Below are 21,050 nucleotides of genomic sequence, written 5' to 3'. Positions count from 1 at the left end.
TCCGAGCACTGGTGGTAAGAAGACATTGAAGCCTTCATGGTAAAAAAGTGGAATGCAAGCAGTAATGTGGCAAAACTTGTAATGATCATAACTGAGATGCCAGCGCCTCGAGACCCTCACGGGAGATGCAGCCGTGCTCTACAAATCCTGATGGACTGATTGAATAATGAGTTCAGAGCTGGCTACTTCCAACTGCTCATGCATAAGTTGGAAATATTCAGGGAAAGTCAGGTTTTATGAATAAAACTTGCAAATGAAAAGTAATACAACCAAATATCAAGTATGGGGATTGTGAATCACGTAGAGGTGGGCATGTTACAGCTCTGCTGTCATATTTAGGCTGAGGAGGAGGGATCAGGATTAACCAAAGGTCTGATCTAGAAGGAGAGATGAAAAGTAGGAGAAAAGGAGACACAGGGTCACAGCATTTTACAAAAGAAGTTGGAGGATGTGTTGTGCCACATTGAATACATGGGGAAAATAATGAAATTCAATAGGACTCTGAATCAGTGTATTCAGTGTTCAAAGAGGGGGATGTACTAATGTATCAAAAATACATATAGATAGATATAGTATAAATTTCCCTCAGGTTGGTGAGCACTACTGAGATATCCTGCAAAGGCGCAGCTTCTGCACGAAACAGCAACAGTGAACACATATATCGTGAAAGAGAGCCAGGTTGTTTTCTTTCATCTCACTCGATGACAGCTTTGTGGGAGGCTAGAAAAGTGTGGATGCAGATTCTTAAATTTGTCAATTACAATTAACTTAAGCACTATAATTATAACAACAAAAGATTCTTAAATTTGTCAATTACAATTAACTTAAGCGCTATAATTATAACAACAACACCAAGGCCCTCATTACGATAGCAATCATTGCTTCGGTCAGGTGTCCGTCTTACTATAAGTCGGCAGTCCCACCTGCCCAATTAAGAATGAACCACCAGCACGGTGGTCAGAATGTGCCTTTTTGTACTATGGCTTGCGCTTTGGCCCAGGAAAAGTGCTGCAGTAAAACAGGCATTTTTCAAACATCCATGCACAGTGTACCATTGTGGTGTCTGGCACACGTGCATGGATGTTTAAGGGAACACCACATGTGCCCCCTGGACACTTAGCAGTTCCCCACGGGGACCGGGAGCCATTCTTGGGGCCCGCAAAGTCCCTTACCGACAGCCTTTTCATGGGTGACGCATGAAAAGGCTGTGGGAAATGGGCATCCTAATCTCTATGGCGGTGCCTGTGCAGGCACCGCCTCCATTGTAGGGATGGGTGTCCGACCGCCTCTCCTGTCGGAGGCGGTGGTCTTTCCCCCAACCACTGCGCTCTGACCACTGGTATTGTAATCTAGCAGTCGGACCGCTGCCCTGGATTTGGGGTGGGCCGCCATTGATGGCCTATCGGTGGCAGTCCGCCTCACATCGTAATGAGGGCCCAAATTCCTATTCAGCGTCAGACTCTTTAACTCTAAACATCATTTCAACAACTGCATGATTGCAGTTGCCATTCAATGACACTAATCAAGATAAAAGTCTCTAAACCTGAAAGCTGAGTGGTTGTGCAACACCCACAGTCTGCCCAGAAGGACGTTGACCATATTCCAGCATTGGCCGTGGTCCCTCCCTGGTAATATCTGTAAAAGCCACAGGTGTTTCACACAGGGGCTGTTCTCCGCATCATCATCTAAATGTTACACCTCACTCAGATTGTATTCATGTTTATAAAGCAAGTCGTCCAACTAGCATCCTTTTCAAGTCTAAGCTTCCCTGGCTTTGGTCACAGAATGTACAGATCCATGCAAACACTATCCAATTAAAGCTTTATTATTATCGCCTTCAGAGACTCCAGCACCTAGAGAACCAAGAGACTCACCTGGCCCTTCAGTTAAGAAAAAGGGCCTGCTTCATAGCACAGGCGTCAGGCCATGCACAAGTCCTATATGATGCTTACTGCACGACCCAGCATGCTTGGAGGAGAACCTTCGTCACTTGCCAGACTGTGTATCACATCCATTTTACTTTATTTACCTATATTTAAAAACAAAGTACCTGGAAAAAGCTCTTTCTGAGTTCAAGCATTAGTCTTACTGAACACACTTCCAATACCCTTAGGTGTCACTGAAGGGCTCTTGCCATTCAGGAACTTACAATCTTCAGAGTTATGGTGAAAACAATTGTGCAGACATTGCAAATTATGTTGTCATTCCTAGGAAGACATTATTGCATTAGAACAACACAGCAAGATGGAGCTGGCTAGCTGATCCGTTCTTCTATGCTGCTTACCTAACACTTACCTTGAAGTTGCACATTGAGGCCCTCATAGGAATGGCCCAGTAAATCAAAGTACCCCACCCCCAGAGCTACTGATACAGGGGGTTCTGGTAACCCCAGAGCTGGGGAAAATTCACCCGAATACTAGTTAGGTCCTTAGAGGCCATTGAGAAATGAGCATTTACCAGGAATCAGTATTTTGGGTCCCATACCCCTGGTAATTCCTCATTTTCCATGTCCTTTCACGTGGAGATGCCATCTGTTTTCAGCAGCCAAAGTCTTTGGGTAAAAGTACAGAGATACAATATGTTTTCGCAGATCTTATAGTTCTGTTGGGGCCAGTAACTGCTGTTATCTGTCTTGTTGGAATTAAGAGGGCATTTGTAGTGAGGGCTTGAGAGAGTTATCATGGCGACTGTTTAAATCTGTTATCATTCACTGAGCTATCACTTTTGCTGCTGCCTGAGTTTCTCAATACTGATTGCTTGAATAAATAAATAATAGTTGTCATTGTGGAGTCAGATGTATTAAAATATATCAGCCTTCAAAGATATTTTATCCACTACATTGCAGACTACTACAACATCAAAGTAAGCATATATTTTGCTCCACATTTACGTTACCGTGACATTGTTTGACGAAAATGTTGTTGATGTCGTGGATGCAATATTTTTCTATTATGGTATAATGCATACTATATAATGAACTCCCAACAGTGAGGATCACTTCGCAAGTGCTTAGTTTCTAAAAAAAAGAAAAACTGCAGAGACCCAAAGTTTTTTCGTTAGGGCCTGTCCACAAAACTACCAAATGCAGTGGTTTCCGAACACCAAAGCTGCATATTCGTCATTCAACGTCATGCTTATTTCTTCCACCACTTTTCACTTCCTGTCTGTTGACCTCACTTTTGCAGAACCATTTTACCCTCTGCTTTCTCTGTCACTCCATCTGTTTTCCTATGATTCTCTTCTGTCTTCTTTTTAGGTTTCACCTGCACAGCGCTTGAGCTGTGCTTGTGAAATCTATTGTATTTAACATAAACCTTAAAAGAGGTTTACATCCCACCCTTACTTTTCATTTGTTCGTGTGCTTGCCACTCTGTTTCTATTGGTTGTTACATACTATTTCCTGATGTTCCTCCTATGTTTCTCTTATCAGTGTCCCATGGCCCAAGTACTCATTTTCATCCGATTTTGTCGAACTTCTTTGTTTACGAGCAAGCACGGCATCTGCACTCCCGCCCTCCTCCCACTCCTTGGCTGGTCTAGTAGGCCTTCCTAAATAAACCAGCGCTGTTCATTTGCCAAGATGACATCCTTGGCTCATATGATCCTTTATCTAATCCTAGCTACGCTCTATCATAGAATGTTGTCTGGAGGTTTTACCCCTTTATTTTATCCCGCTCACGTCACAGTCCCTCCCCACTGTAAATGACATTCTCACAAAGACCTCCCTCGCTTGTTTTTTTATTTGCGGCAGTCGTATTTCCCACAGCAGATTGCAGACCGTGTATTTATCATGAAATACAGTGACGCCAGTGTTCCTGCTTGAGAGCTCCCCACAGTAAGCGTTTTGTGTTTCCTCATTTCTTGTGCGCAGAAGAAGCAGCAGGTTTGACTCGAGTGTGGACAAGTCTCTTTCATTTGCCTAAGACACACCTAAGCAGATTGTGTGAAAAAGGTTCTGCTGTTGTGTAGATTTCGCTGGTATACTAAATCTTTTCTCTCTCCAAACTTTCCGTCGGGCTTCCTATCACAGAGCATTAGACTTATACCAGTAATTATGCTTCCCGTTAAAATCAAGAAGGCTGTCTTGTCTTGCACGTCAGTGCAGGTAGGAAATGTGCACCCTTCCAATTGGAAACATTTTTGAGAACACTAAAACCCCTCCATGTCGATGTATCTAGAGTTACTTCCAATGCACCAAAGAACTTAGACCTTGACTTAAAATATGTTTAATGCCTTCTTCGCACTTGAGGACCCAAGTAGGAGTGGAGTTTGGGTATTATCAAAATGAATAAGTGGCAAAAATCAGTATGAAGGCGGGTGATATTGATTACCACCTCATTTCCATAGCAGTGCCCAGCATTGCTCCTCTTACACCCCTAATCCTGTGTTCCTTCATTCGGTATCCACGGTCAGCTATCTCTGTTTCAGATTTCCCCTTTTATGTAGGAATTTATGTAAGGAACGACTACCCCTCTGCTCTGGTGAACTACCTCATGGCCACCCCCCTCTTTGCTTGTATCCCCCACCCTCCTCCTTCATATTCTTTTTTACATTCTGGGACTTTAAGTTTTATTTAATTCTCTTTTGCAATGCTTTAATGTAGCTCAAACTCAACCAGAAAGTATTGGAGTGCTTTACATGAGTACCACTTACATTACACAGGAACACTTTCATTTTTAAAACATCTTGCACAGCAGCATTAGATGCTGTACAACATGGCTTAAAGTTTTTCAAAAAAGAGCTGTGACGCAGCCAGCGTTGACCACGTCATAGGGCTTACTTTTTTAACTTTAAGCCACAGCAGCTTGCGCTGCTGAGTAACATCTTTTTAAAAATGAAAGTGTTTCTGTGGAATGTAAGTGGTGCCCATGTAATGCATCGTAATACTTTCGGGTGGAGTTTGCGCTATATAAAAGCGTCCAAAATTGTAATTAAATAAAAGACATGTTACACAGCAGACGCTGACTTTACGTATTGTCCAGTGTGGCTAAGCAACTGCGCCATCTGCACTCCCGCCCTTCTCCCATTCTCAGCTGTGTGTTTACTTTGAGACATGCAGTTATGTTTTTTATATGCCATGATATCTAATGAATAAACTAGATACCATCATGTTGATGACGTGTTGTGTTTACACACGGCTTCGGTCCATGCAAAATCTTCGGATGGCTTTCCAAACCCCTAACAGCTAGGGCGGTCGATTTAAAATCTGGGGAACCAGGTTCGAGTCTCGGCAATGACGCTCAACATCCTGTGCTTCTGGGCAAATCACTTAGGGGCATATTATCAAGACAGGCGATAAAATTATTGCTGCTTTAGCGGCAGAAAAGTGCTGCTAAAACTGCGATAATGGGCTTGATAATATGCTCTATGGAATTCCAATTGAAGCTCAGGTTAGATGTCCTTCACAGAAAACTGCGGCTAAAACGGCGATAATTTTATTGCCTGTCTTGATAATATGCCCCTTAATTTCCCGTGCCTAACAAAAATGAATGTGTCCTTGTGTAACGAAAATGGTGCTCATGTAAAGCGCTCTGATACCTGATACCTGATGCCTTTGGGTCAAGTTCAAGCTATATAAAACTACGAAGAAAAAAAACCCCAAAACCATGATAATTGTTTATGGGCGACAGTCTCTGCCGCACAGACTGTTCCTGCAGCTCGCAATCATTTCCCAGAGCCCTTACTAGAATCACGATTTACCTGCCATTTTTCAATAGCGCTCAACACATCACAATCTAGCTGTATCTCCGCCTTCCCTCCCTTGCTGTCGCCAAATTTATTTTCAAAGATGCACCTTATATGGCATTTCCCCAAGCGCTTTGAGGCATCCGAGTATCTCAGCAAGGGAGGTTGCACTCTTTGAGCCAACACTGGTGCCTCATCTCCCTGAGTCTGCAGACACAAGCTCTCTTCAGGAAAAATGCAATACCTCTGAAATTCAACGAGGCATACTTTTAACCTCTAAAAACCTGTATTCCTACCTTTTACAGCAAGGCACATTTCGATTCCTAGCCCCTCAGAAAACAGTTTAATTAAGCATACAACTCAAAGAAGGGCCTTCGTTTGAAGTTTCCGTCCTTCTTTTTCGTTAATAAAGTTCATATGTTGTATGCTGTGGCTCTCTACCATATAATGTGCTGCATTTAACGTATGGTATTTGAAAGTGTCATTGTGGCCAGCATTTGAATGCCTTAAGGCCCCTATTAGAATGATCAGAGGTCTGTGAGCGACTTACATTAATACATCGTGCAATAAGGAAAGACTTGTTTTAGCCAAGTTTGTCTCTGGATAAGATGCAAACTATTGCTAGAAGTAAACGTTATGCTGTCAGGAGAGGATGTGGCGTAATGGCCAGAGATACTAACTTTGGAGCGGGTACGCCAGGTTCGAGTCTCGGCACGGGCTCAACATCCTGTGATTCTGGGCAAATCACTTAAATTTCCCACTGCTTACTAAAAATGAATTTGTCCTTATATAATGTAACTGGTGCTCTTGTTAAGCGCACCTTCGGCTTGAGTTTTCGCTATTTAAAACTGCAACAAAAAACTTCAGAGGATTTTCATATGATTGTATTTTTGACTTACGCTGCTCATCTAATCTCCCAGTGGCGGCACCCATTTACTGTATGTTGGACGTTTATGTTGCGCAGAACGCTATTTCCCATTGTTAAAATAATGTTGTGACACCCTTTCCACTCTCCAGATCGCAACTGCACAAAAACATGCTTTGCTTAAATGTATTAAAGGGTTGCGATATGGTTGGTGAACGTTGTCGGCTGCATTGGATTTTTGCTCACCAAGTTAAAACGTACAAAATAATAAACGTATTATTAATCACATAGGCGAAGCCTATTGCATTTGCCAATGCTTGCTTCCATTTCTGCCTTCTTCTTGTGCTAGGCCAAAGTCGAATGAAGAAAAAAAAGTCATGATTCCCAAAAATTACGGTGGTGCACCCCACCTGCAAACACCTGATTTTGGTGAAATGTAGAGCAGACAGATGATGTTTATCCCCTCCCCAACTCCACCCCCGCTGCCTCTTGGTGTATTCAGAAGCACATACAGAAGGGCGGATAAGCCTCCAAGATGGGACATGAAGTTATCCCACAGCAGACACAAAAATCTTGGCGACGAGGCGCGTAATAAAACTTTTGTTAAGTACTGTGGCCTGCACTACGCGCGTTGCCTGCAGCTTCATTAGAACGACGAATCTGCCTCTTGAAACATGACCCAAAGGTTCTAGCGAAAAAAATAATAACATTTTAATAATTAATGCCTTCTATGAAAGCTTATTGAGGCATCTAACTTTAATCAATGTTATTTATTTGGGCCCTGGTTTTCACCTCGCCGCCATTAGCCGTAGGTGGATTGAAACAGAGCGCAATTAAGACCAAGCAGGAAATATTTTTAGTTAATTGCACCGTGCACCTTGGAGGTAATTTGAAGCTGCGGGGGACTCAATAAGGATCGCAAACAGGAGCCAAGTAGTTAACATTAGCAGTGAGCATTACTTAACGCCAGATGGCCGGTGCGCGCGGCGGCGCGTGCCGAGTGCCGGCGCGCGCCGCCAAGGCCAGAGGCCACTGACCATGAGCGCGAGAGGCTAATGGCTGCTACCCACAGTCTGTGGGAGGAGAGGTGCACTTTCAAGTGCCTGCGAAGTGCTCCATTGGCAATTGCAGCATTTCGCCTTTTCTGGTCAATTTGTGTAATTGGCAACTTTAGGACACCTGTTACAAGTGCCGCACCGGCGGCGCAAGGGGCTTGTAAACAAGCCCCAGCGTGTTTATGAAATGCAACAAGGGTGTATTACGGAAGATGAGAGGCAAGGATTTTAGTAAAAGTATTGTCAGAGTCCAAGTTTTCCTCAACGTGCTGTTTGTATTCCCACCCTCCACAATTCCTGGGCAAATCACACTACAGTTATAGCTTGATATTTGGTATCACAGTCACAGTTTTGACTTGTTGTAATAATATAGCATATACGAGCCACAGTTTTGGCATGTTAATGTAACATAACAGCTATAATTTCAGCTTGGTGTTGGTATATAACGACCGCAGTTTTGGTATAGAATTGGTATCGCAGCCACAGTTTCTGCTTGGAACTGGTGTTTCACAACCACAGTTTCAGCTTGCTTGTGTTATATCACTGCCGCAGTTTTGGATTGTCATTGGTACATCGCAGTCACAGTATTGTTTGGAACTGGTGTATCACAACCACAGTTTCGGCTTAGTGTTGGGACATCGCAGCCATAGTTTTGGCTTGGAACTGGTTTATCACAACCACAGTTTAGACTTTGTATTGGTACATCACAGTTTCAGCTTGGAAGTGGTGTTTCACAACCACAGTTTCAGTGTGGTACTAGGACATTGCAGCCAAAGTTTCGGCTTGGAACTGGTGCATCACAACCACAGTTTTGGCATGGTAATGGTACATCACAGTCAAAGTTTCGACTTGGAGCTTGTGTATCACACCCACAGTTTCAGTTTGGTACTAGGACATTGCAGCCAAAGTTTCGGCTTGGAACTGGTCTATCACAATCACAGTTTCAACTTGGTATTTGGACATCTCTACCATATTGTTGGAAATGAGGGTCTCTAGTTGGCAAGGGCTTGAACCTTTGTCCAACTAGGGACCCTTCTTCCTAGTCAGGGTAAGGGAGTTACACTCCTAAAATAACCCCTGCTCACCGCCTTGGTAGCTTGGCATGAGCAGTGAAAACATAGGGTATGCAGTTCCTAAAATTAGAGCAGGGTGTACTAGAGTCACTGGGGTACAAGGGCAATACTGTGAGGAAAAAGAAGTGAAGGACAGGAGTGAAGGTTACTCCTTTTTGGAAAAGAAGACCCTCACACACCCAACAAGCGGGTGTCTTGCTTCATCAACGGGTCTTTGCTCCTTATCGGGCCGGCAGGTGCAATGCCCGATCAGGCACCCATTGGGGCCTTCCTATCGGAGATCTTTATTTCCAATGCCGATGAGTGAGGTGTGTGTGGGGAAGAAGGGTTAATAATAATAGTGAGTGTAGGTGCAAGTAAGATTAAAGAAAGTGTACTAAAACAGGGGTAGGTGATCCACTTCAAACAATTTTAATAAAGCATGGTCACCATCCTGATTAAAAATAATCCGCACATTTCTCACCGTAAAGTGTGTGAGTAAATATGCTAAAGGGATTAAGGGGTCAACATGTTTCTTGCCTTGTGATGTATTAAAATGGCAATTCTTCAGGACCAGGGAAAAGATACGGCTACCTACACCTTTTTGGTGGTGTCCACACCCTCTAAGAGGTATTGTGGGTGGACACACATACAGCACCCTAAAAATGTGTGGTACCGTGGGTCAACAAACACAACCTGCGGAAAAAGAAAAATACAAGTAAAAGCATAATAATACAGTGCAATCCACGTTATCAGGTTAATTCCAGACAAATGGTAATGTCAAAAGATGCAACCGTGACATGCATGGAAATGAGCAATGTTTGTCGGACTTGCTAAGGGTTTAAAGCAGCACAGATTTGATAAACCAATTCTGGGACTAGTTCGAGAATTGTTGGGTTACAGGACCAAGAATAGTTAACAAAACTCACCCTGATAGGTTGTGCTGGAATCGAGGCCAGGGTGAGAGAGCACTAAATTTTAGTGTCCTGCAGTATGGAGAGAAAATGAGGTACAACACTGGTAAGGGACACAGACAACACACACAAGAAAACCTAGAAGGAAACAGTGCCTCCATTGTTTGAACTTTGAGGTGTGCTGGGCTGCCCAAGGAGCGGTCAACCGCTAAGCCTCTAAGGAGCGCAAGGATAAGGCACCTTGCGCTCTGTAACAAGCCCGTATCCTAGAGCAGCAAATGGTGTTTTGAGGCGTGAACCCTAAACTGTACTGCACCAAGACAATCAAAGAATAGAAAAGAGCGATAGTATCTAGCCATTGGTTGTGGTGTACTCAGGTAGCCACTAGCCTAGATGTAAACCTGGTGCGCACAAGGGCAACCTCTGTTTGTCAATATATCGAAAGCTGCAGTCAAAAAGCCTATGGTAGGCGACTTGTGCGAGGTGCACACAAAGTGGGCTACTATTAGAAAGCGTGAACAGGAATAAAATACAATGTAATGCACCACGTCTGATCGTCAGCGAAAAATACGTATCTGTACTCACGATTCCGTCAATATGGGAACATCGTACACCTAGAACCTCACCAGCCTCTGTAGTCTGGTGTTCACAAATCCGGGCAGTTCCTTGTTATGGGAGCCACAGCGACGTGGCGCACGGGTACGTAGGGGGCGGAAACATCCGGTGGAGCCAGGCGTGCTCCTGCGGTCGAAACTAGACCGCTAACCTCGATGATGTATATGGAAGGGTGCGCGTGCGTGGTTGTGATGGCAACGGGTGCGCGGGGAGACAAACATAACGCTCCAGTGATCGGGACGGGCACTGAGCACCTTATTAGTTGTGTAAAAGCAGTATTGCCAGGGGGGGAAAGCAGTCAGGCTTATCTTAAAGGCAGTGTGTAAAGCATTTGCACATAACCAACAGAAATACAGAGTAAGCACTACAAAAGGACACCACAACAGTTTAGAAAAATATCCAATATTTTTATATACTTAAGACGAGACCAAAAAGGATAAAAATCCACAATACAGTATTTAAAAATCTTCAGTTATCAAAATAACCTTGTAAAACAGTTCCTTGATATCGATAGCTCCATCCGGGGCTATCACGGTGTCGTGAGCAAACAAATCCAAACAGTTCTGGCTGACCGTGGCGTCGCGGGCCAGCTATGGCGTCTGGAAGACCCGCAAACAGCACCTTTCACATATGCAGGGCGTCGATGACCTCTCGTTGAGCTTCCGAACACATGGCGTCCGCAGGCATCGGTTCCGGAGGTCAGTGCGGGAGTCGTCGGGGCCCTCAAAGTCACACGCGTTGCAGATCGAACTCCTCTTTGTTGAAGTCAGGAGCGCTGGCGTCGGTGGGTGTCGGGTGCTGCGGTGCGAAGTGCAGCGGTGCGGCGTGCGGTGCCCTCAGGTCACGGTGTGAGCAGCTGCTCGGCTCCATCCGTCGGTACCCCTCTCTGGATAGAGCGGTGCCTCACTTCCTGAGCGGATGCCAGGTGAGGTGAGGAGCACACCCGCATAAAGACGGGTATGTGTCCAATACTCCTGTCCTAATCAATCCCATTTTGGACTCACAGGTGAACGTAGGTTGTATTAAACAAACAGCTTTTTATTGAGACTTTACCAATTTTGCACATTGAGCACAGTATTTGCAGGAGAGATTCCATCAAAGGTCCTGATGAAAGCCTGGATCAGAGGATCCACAGGCTGAAACGTGTAGACCTGTCATCTTTGTGGACTTCTTACAGTTATTTGTTGAAACTGTACATGCACTGCTTTAGTTTTGATACCAGGATAGCGCCTATTAAAGTTGTTCTGTGTCCTGGTAGCCAATTTTAAATCACTTTTTTTCACACATATTAGTTACATGCACTGCAACCATCACCTCTAAATAAGAATTGAGGCTCTTGATTCTGGGATCACAGTGTATTCCATCTTCTGCTACTCTTTAAAAACATCCGCAAGCTCCCTTCTATGGTTGAGAAGGTTGCAGCCCTTAGTTGTACGAGGGATTGCAGCTAAGAGGAGATCCCAGATGATGAAGCATGCCACCTCGGTGGGTGATGGGACTCCGTCCTCTTTGAAAGGACTCCTTTAACTATATCAGATTAGTTTGTTGTTGCCAGAGTTTATTTCTAAGTAGACCAATGGTTTTTCTTGTGTTTTATATGGCTTAAGATTGGGGATAGGAAACTGTTTGGTCTTTAAATATTTTCCCTAGGACCCCCTGTTTGAATATTTTGTGATACGTTGTTTCAGGAGGTGCCTTTCAGTACAATACACATATGTATCAACCTTGGTTATGGCTTAGTCTAACAGTATTTTTCTACTCTGTGAATTATGTGTGATTCTACAGGAATTCTTACATAAGTGTATCAGAGAACAGCCCTTCTCTGAGCTACCACTTAAACCTTTGGAGTCAAGTCAATTTATGTTTAAACATGCAGGACTTGTATGTTTTCCTTCTTTAAAAATTATTTCAACAATTCAATAAGATGTGGGGGCCTGTCATTCCTTCAAAGCATACTTACAACCCGTAGAGTTGAATTTCTTTCCATCGCATAGTCAATGAGGAAAGGCATTTATAAAGCGGACTATCAGCATATCTGCATATTTTTAGAATGTGTGTTCACCCCATGTGTCCTCATAGTTCTGTTGACAGATAAGTCCTATTTACTGTCACTTAACTCAATGTAACTCATTTTACCAACCTGAAAAAGGATAGAAGCCAAAGCGGACCCAGCATGATTCGAACCTGTGACAATGGGATAAAACCCAGATCTTACAGGGGACACATTAGTCTACTGAGCCAGAAGAAAGCTCTGTCAGAGGGGGAACAACCTTTACATCGCGGTTAGTACACCGCGATGCAGTTACATCGCAATCGTTACAACGACTGCATGTTACCACGCCATGCCATTACAACGCAAGTCTTTACATCGACTTGCGCTAGATGGCGTGCTAACATTACAAATAGTGTAGTTTACTATCCAAACACCTTCCCTACTGTTAAGTGGACTGGAGTTGGAATAGTAAATTACGCTTTTCTAATGTTAGCACGCCATCTAGTGCAAGTCGATGTAAAGACTTGCGTTGTAAAGGCATGGCGTGGTAACATCGCAGTCGTTGTAACGACCGCGATGTAATGGTACGCGTTGTAAAAACTCGCGTTGTAACATCGTACATCCCTGTCAGAGACACCTGTCTTTTGCATTAGGGACTAAGAAGTGTTTATGAAATACACCTAAAGAATGACACCTCTTCCATGAAATTTAAGGGTCTGATTATTATGTCGGACAGACCGTCTCTGACAGCCTGTCGTCGGCAGTCCATCTGACATCTGGTGCTACGGTCCGAATGCCACATTATGATGTGCGACAGTCGGAGTCAGCGGGCGGCGGAACCAACCAATGCTGCCAACGGGCTCAAAGAGCCTGTCCGACCGTTCGTTGGAATGTAATACCCTACAATGGGGCGGTGCCTGCTCAGGTACCGCCATAGGTATTGCGATGGCCCATTCCAACTGCCTTTTCATGGTGTTCCGGCCGCCATGAAAAGGGAACCGGAATGGGACTTTGGGGGCCCCTAGAAGGGTTCTCTTCCCCTTGGGCCTCTGCTATGGGCCCAGGGGGTTCCCACAAGCATCCCTGCCCCTTGTGCCAGGTACCATGTGGTACTTGACACATGGGTCATGGATGTTTGCAAATATCCGTTTTTCCATTGTGGCTTGTGCTGCGGCCCTTTTTGGGCCGCAGCAAAAGCCCCAATGAAAAAAGTTAGGATTCTGACTGCCTACATAGGGTTTGCATCATAATTAGGCAAGTGGGACCTCCGACTACTTGTCGGTCGGTCCCAATTCCACTACGATGTCGGTCAGACACTCATCCGACCGACATCGTAATCAGCTCTTTACTGTTGACTGCTCTGACCAATTGCTCTTTTAAATAAATTGCGTCAATGCTTGCTCAACACAATCAAGCTTATTGGGGCTGATCCCAAAAACTATATGTGCTCCTAATATAAACTTAGGTGTGTAAATGGCCTGATTTACTACAGTAAATTAATGTTTAGAAGTCATAAAACCGTATTTAACATTGGCAAATAGACTAATATGTAAAATAAAAACTGGCAAACCTAATTGGACTGCGTGCAGAATCCCCTCCATAAGGTGGCCGCATCGTGAGGTTGATGCACGGACATCTTACATGAGGGAATTACTATGGGTTTATTCGGATTCTATTGCGAATGCTCTCATCTAAGATGGCCACCACATCAGGACGTTTATGCATGGCCATCTTATATGAGGAGTGGCACTTTAACATACAGGCCCCAGGAGTCATGAATTTCCCAATAGTGGGCATCAGGCACAGAGAGAGAAGACCTGTTTTCATCCCTTTTGTACACAGACAGGCATGGGTCGGGCATACTCCAGAACAACACAGGCAGCTCTAAATAGACTGATTTGTTTAAAAAACGGAGTCAAAGACTGATGTTTTACAGGCGCGACCTTTATTGATTTCAAATGAAAATATGTATAAGCCTTGAAAAATGCTTTCATGCCCTAAAATGCAGGAGAGCAAGGCGTGTTGGCTAAATTCTACTTACCAACAATAAATTGGATTTAGAACCATCATTACTAAAAGCTGGAACCACTGTACCATAGCAGATTCAAGTTCTAGAACACAAACCAACAATAGGCCATTTACCAACTTAAAAATGGGCAGCTATCAGGAATCATGCTGCTGGAGGGGCAGCGCTTTCATCCTATGGTGGGCCCATGGCATTGCTGTATTCTATACAAACTAATAATTTTTAAACTTAATTAACCCATATGTATTGCTTCTTTGTATTAGCGGTTCTACTGTACAGCGACGTCACCGTCAGGGCTGCAAGGAATGTGGTCTCAAATGCAAATGTTTGGCTGTAGATTTAATTTTGAGATTTTGCATTAGATCTTTGTGCTTTCATCCTCATGAAGTGCTCCCAAGAGGACCGGCTGCACTGTGTCTCTGTTTTCCATATGTCCATGTGTGTCTGTCTCTAGGCCAGGATTCGGCCATTCTATCCATCTCTGTTTTCCTTTTCTTTTTCCATTTGATTGCAATAACATGTCAGAGCGACCCAGTGTGATGCTGTGTTAGTACCTGATTTCCTTTCCTTCCCTTCCCAAAGAAAAAAATATATATATATATATTAAAAAACCGAAAAAAAAAATCTTTTCTTCTTTTGTCATTCAATCAAATTCCAACCTAAGCTGAGCCTGTCATTCTCACCACAGTCTCGCGCTGAGCTACTGTAGGAAAAAGTTCACGTAGTGACGTGAGAGTGGAGAAAAAGAGCCCCCCCAGTCCGTAAGTGCATCAACTAGAAGTTGAAGTGTGACATGATGGCGTCATGTAACAAGCTAAAGAATTTGGGTGCATGACATGCCGTCAAGTTTCGTGGAGGTGCCGTGATTGAAGCATTTTTTCTTGGGTGTTGTATCAGTTGATGATTGGCCAGTCATGATCACATGTGCCTTTTCCTTATTGTTTGTTTGGTTTTCTTTCTTTTTTAAACTCTGTGCTGCCACGATTTTGCCGTGCTCATGTCGTTTCCCTAAACTATATATTATATATTATTTTTTATGCTTGCAGTGCTTTTTTTTGTTTGTTTTTTGTTTCTTGTCATGTTTATGCTTTTTTAGATGTCATTTAGAAAAATAAAGATGGTTTTACAATTCCTGGTGTTTTGAATCGGCCCCTTTCTGAAAAAAATGGTAAGGCCTTACACCATGTAAGGAATGTATCAACCAATCTGATGGGTTAGCTCAAAATTGCCAATCAGCTGAAGGGATTTGATTGGTTAATTCAAAAACGCCTAACAACAATAATCAATCAATGAGATTGGGTTTTTATTTACAGCTGTTTAAGAATAGAGTCAACCAATTTGATTGGTTAATCTGAGCCTTATGCACACTTGCAGTTTTTTACAGACTTGGGCCTAGCGTGCTTCATATAACGTACATGAAAGGTAAAATGCGTGGTTGATTTGATATTTTTGCATTTGAAACTGTTGTGTTTTATTCTGTATACGTATATTTATATTTTACTTTACTGGAGAATTTGGGGGCCTTTTTCAATTGCTATGTTTCGGGTTATGCTGAACGATACACCCAAACTCTAATTTATGCTTAAAAGTTACACAAAATAGAAATAACAATTTTTGTAGAGAGGACAGTAGCCTGTTCTTGCCCACTATTTTAAATCTTTGTTCACCTAGAAATGTTAGCTAAACTAAATTTTGCTTTGTGTTCCATACAAATCACTATTAAAAAAAAAAAGACAAAGAATGCGTCTTTTGTGTTTACAACTGAAAAAGGGTCCTCGACGAGTCTTTTCTTTCTGTTTATTATATTCGATGTTGTCATTGTTCAGGCTGCTGTGTATGGTTTGCTGTTTGATGAATCAACAGTGCTGAAAAACCTGCCAGCAGGGATTGATATTCCGCATGATACTGCCACTGAAGTGAGCCTTCCCAGTTCTAGTCCCTTGACATAATAAATCAGCGAGGAGAATACCAGGCGAACCTGCTTGCAAGGACAAGATAAGAGCCGTGCCTTCTAATCCTTAATGATTAAGCATCAATTTTAAATGTCAAGACCAGTCAGATCATGATTACATTTTATTGGAAAAAAGCATTTTTTTTCATAAAACATTTGCTCTACATTTTTTATTTCCAATAACATGGATTTGGCTTGCAAAAACCAGACTTGCCTGTTATGTGGGCACGTTCAGACTATATCTGCCTCTGTAATTTAAAAATAAAAAGTAAAACAGTTTCTTTTTCCACTGCATTTTGAAAGTCATTCCCGTGACTGGCCACAAAATGGAAGAACCCTGGGCCATGTTTCGCAAACGCGACCTTGGATAAACAAAATGGCGGAGCTGTTTGCTAAACAGGGCACTGAACAGTATATGCCTTCCTGTTAAACTCAGCAAATTAGTTATTCTGTGTCACTAAACATGCAGTAGACACTGTTAGCTACATGGAAACACTACTGAAAGATCTCTCGAAATTCCTTTCAGAGAAGGGCATTTAGTGCTTGTGAGAAGAGCCCTTGCTAAAATTGTTCTGAGGTGATAGGACCACTTGACCTCCACAGCAAAAGCAGATCTGCCAACCTCCTGATTCTCTGACAAGGCAGGGCTTGTGGTAGAAGTTGAGATGTTCATTGTAGTGGGCTGATGTTGCATGAGGTGGGTCCTGCTGTTTTATGATGTAAGGGATAAAGTGGTTTGTTATATTTCCCCACCTCTCTAAGATGGCGGAGAGTTGGACGGTTTGACAACTTGCTGTGAATCTCAATTGCCAGTTTAGCACTCTTTAAAATCAGATATCTAACTTAAATGAGACCTAGTGATTTTCAGTTCATTGTTTATCATGATCGTGACTAACTCGCTAGATTAAAACTCACCACAACTTCGGAAACATCATGCTTGCTCTTAGGGAGTCTTCAGTTTCAATACTTTTCTATATTTAGACTGAATCCCCACTCATTTTTTCTAACTCTTCTATTTCTTTCTTTCTCCCAGGGCAGGAACTTACTGTGCCACATTAAACAAAATAAAAAATACATATATAACTATATGAGCAAGACATGTTGGATGACACCTTCGACATATCAGCAAGCTACCAGTCGTACTGAAGACATCAGACTATTCTCTCTTTGATTGTTAAGACCGTCATATTTCGTCGATGAAATGTATCACGTCTGCTGACTGGAGGGACAAGTGTTTGAGAAACTGGGCAGAATCTAGAGAAACCAGGATTTCTGAAGAGATATCACTGCAAAGGCTTTTTTCCTTCAAAACAGGAAATGCAAAACCTGAAAACTGACAAAGGAGTGCCTGTTTGCCACCGAGTATGCTTTTGCCATGCCGACCAAGCTGATGGCCGCTGTAAGCATCTTATCTGTCATTCCTTAGCTGTTTAGGGACCAAAGGACCAAAATTTTTATCACAAACGTGTAGCTGTATGTAAAATATGAAAGCTCCTTCCTTTTTGTCTTGGCTGTTCTTAAAACAGACTGAGAGCAATTATATGAAATATGTAAAAAAAAAATAATAATAATGCTTAAAATGCTTTTAAAATGGCAAGATAATAGTTCTTTGATACTTTGAGAGGTTCTTTGGTTACATTAATTAAAGTGTGAAAATTTCATATGGTTTTATGTACAAAGTAAAGACTGAATGATATTGGTGAAAATGGATGGATATCATTAAAAAGTGAAACAAAGAAAAGACGTATATAGAAAGATGGTGTAGTGATAAGGTTTGTAAATGCTTCAATCTCACCCCATTTCAAATCCTAATAGTTGTACAGAATTTAAAAGAAAAGTTTAAAATACCTATATAATAGAAAAAAATTTAGAGAGCAAGAAAAAAAGCAAAAAAAATACATAGAAGATAGCATTACTGCTAAAACAAAGATGTTGTAGAATTGTAATTCTTTTGTAGAGTTTAGAGCATAAATTCCTACTCTGCCAATTGCTGTTGGGTGCTTGTATTAACTGAGGAGACTAAAAGGCTATACCGGCAGCTTCTTTAACTGCAAGCATTCCAGCTATAAAAAATTAATTCTTGTAGACAATGCAATGAAATAAACAAAGCTAAGGTCTTTTTATCAGAGTTAGTTCTAACTTGAAGAATGACATAGCTGTATTGCTTCATATCTTCATTAACTGCTATCTGCAAGTTTTTTGATCATCCTCTGCTTCAGTAGTTTCCACATTTGTTCTAGATCTTCAGGGCAAGGAATAGCCTAGAACCATACTATTAAAAAAAAATAAAAAATAAAAAAAACAATCTTTAAAGAATTTCTGAAACTGTTTACAAGGAATTTTGAAAAACAGGGGATGTTCCAAATGATACTGACTCTGTTTTTCTGTAAATAAATTTGCATATTTTGTAGGACTTTTAATTGTAATGATAGAGAAAAACAAGGACAACTATTTAATGAAAGCACGATATTTATCTTTGGTAATTGACTTTAGAGCAGTCAAAGAAAATTCACAATTCTTTAGAAAGATAATATGAATTAGAAAAAAATAATGTATTATTTAAAACACATATATTTTAAAGTATATCATATTTATTTATAATTTATTTCCACTGTATGAATGCTTACTTTGCACCTTGTAAGGACCTCACAAGTTTTAGTTCAATTGAAATGAGTACATTGAATTCATTTTTATACAATATTAATCTATCTTTTACTTAAAAAAAAAAAGAAATGTGATTTGGCTTCATTTTTTGATAATGACTAATTTTGCCTTTCTTACAAAACATGTTCCTGTGTAGTTCTTTTAGTTTACATTTCTGATCTTTTATTTTTCTATTCATACTCCTCTTTTTCCGTGGCTTTCTACCTTCTCTTTTGTCATTCACTTTCATACCCGTCAACTTTTCTCTTTTATTCGTTTTGCTCCTCTTTCTTTAAGTTCCCTCTCTGCCCTTTCCTTTTTTTCTTTCATTCCTTTTCTTACCGCTTGTATTCATTATCTTTCTTTTACATCATTGTCTGTTTCTCTCGTAATATATTTATTTATTCTCTTTCTTTTGGCTTTGGCACTTCCATTATTTCTTTCTTTCATCTTTGCCTTCTTGCCTTTTCCCCCTAATTCATGACTTTGTTATTTCCATTCACCCTTTCCTCCTGTCTTTTCTGTTTAGTGTAATATATTTCTTCCCCCACCTCCTGATCAGTATTTTATTTCAATACTGTTGCATCTGATGCCTACCTGGTTTATTTTATACATCCTGCCAAAAGTAAAAGTGATGTGAGAAAGAGGGGTAAGGGTCAGATCTAATGTGCACAGAAGTCTTGCCTTCCAGCAATATCTGCTCTCAGTAAACCTTGCCCTTTCCTTCCGTTTTCTTTATTCAGATCTCCTCCTTTTGTTCCTATTTCTTACTATCAGTCTATATACTTCCGCAATTCTGAGAGTTATTACCAATTTCTTTCTCTGCCTTACACACATTTTACTGTCTGATTTACTTGTTTTAATAACATATTGCCTCCCTTTCATAAAGCTCACGTTTGAGAAACCTGTGCTTTAAGTTTTCTTTGTTATGTATATGAAAGATTAGTTTCTGCCTAACAATCATTTCTGTGTTGCTATATTTTAAGTCTTTTACTAACCATGCTCCTTTAGTCAAAATGTCTTGATCTGGCATCTTTTTATTATTATTTTTTTTTTATTTTTATGTTTTTTATTTTTATTTTTTTTATTTTTTTTAATGTTCCTAACATATCTCTTCCTCCCCTTCCTTACATTTGTCTGCACCTATTTCCTTTGATCTGTCCCTCCTTTTCTTCCTGTTTCCCTAATTTCGTCTCCTTTTGTCCCATTTTCTTCCTTCTTTCTTTATGCTCATCCTTCTAGCTTTTCATCCTTTCCCCCTCCATTCTTTTTGTCTCTTCCTCTCGTCTCTTTTCTCCACCCCTTCTTCCTCCATTTCTTTCAGCCTTCTTTCCTTCCCCTTCTTCCACTTCCTTCTATCTTTCCAATAATCTTCCTTTCTTCCTCCATCCTCTACTGGTCCTTCCTGTCTTGAGTTTACTTGTTTATGTATTTCACTCTCTGTTGTTCTTTTCTTGCATTATTCCTTTCCATTTATCCTTCTTACACGAACCCTTCCTTCTTTTCCCCCCTTGTTCGGCTCTCTTTCTACCTAAATGTCTTTGAGTCTTCTTTGTTTCCCCTTTATTCATTTTTTCGTTAATTGTATTTTATTTTTCTCAGTTCTCTTTTATAATTTTCTCCTTATTCATCCTTTGAATCGTTTGTCTCTCTTCGTTTCTCGTCCTGCAGTTATTGAGACAGGTATTAAAGAAGCAGCTGCAGCTGCCTAAAACTGCTCTTTTCACTATCAATTACCTAAAACTCCTTGTAATCTTCTGTAATTATTGGATGACGCTTTTCAGCTTAGCCCTAAATAAAGCACAGTTGAAAAAATCAACTTTCTCTCGTTTCTTGATGGTTTTCCCTTAATGTGTCCGTGTATTTCAATACAGCGACTGTTTCAGCTAATTCATTATTATACATTGTTTGGGGAAATTAACAAATGCTTCTGTTGTCTAAGGTGTGTCTCACAGGGTTGAATTAATGACATGGTTGCTTCCATACCCTGCTTCAGAATCTGCAGAGCTGTTCCCTTCCATCTAGCAGATAATACAATTCCACAGAACACATTAAAAAACAAAAATGGACATGGACTCCCTCCACATGTAAATGCACAGCGCAGGAGCGGCAGCCAAGAAAAAAGTAAAATAATTAATAAAGAACAAAAAAATGGAGACTCTACAGCAGTCCCATCTGAACAAACAAAACATACTCACCACTGCACCAATGCCAGCAGTGCACGTCTATGGGTAGTCCTGCCAGAACACAT

At 41.4% G+C, this 21,050-nt stretch overlaps 1 protein-coding gene across 8 annotated transcripts in view; it reads left to right on the top strand.

Annotated features, from left to right (window-relative positions):
• Nucleotides 1–20,604, top strand: part of CELF4 (CUGBP Elav-like family member 4) — a 1,309,605-nt gene extending 1,289,001 nt beyond the window's left edge. For all 8 annotated transcript variants that reach the window (XM_085628957.1, XM_085629010.1, XM_085628985.1 and 5 more), the window contains one exon: nt 17,190–20,604. Coding sequence is in view for 1 of the 8 variants with exons in the window: in XM_085629003.1 (XP_085485129.1) it covers nt 17,190–17,215 (26 nt within the window). In the remaining 7 variants the exon portion in view is untranslated. The remainder of the gene's footprint in view (nt 1–17,189) is intronic.
• The last annotated feature ends 446 nt before the right edge of the window (nt 20,605–21,050 follow it).

Source organism: Triturus cristatus, chromosome 2_1 (genome assembly GCF_964204655.1).
Source record: "Triturus cristatus chromosome 2_1, aTriCri1.1, whole genome shotgun sequence".
NCBI classification, from domain to species: domain Eukaryota; kingdom Metazoa; phylum Chordata; class Amphibia; order Caudata; family Salamandridae; genus Triturus; species Triturus cristatus.
Note: the sequence above shows the minus strand (reverse complement) of the source record. Positions and strands in the feature narration are given on the sequence as shown.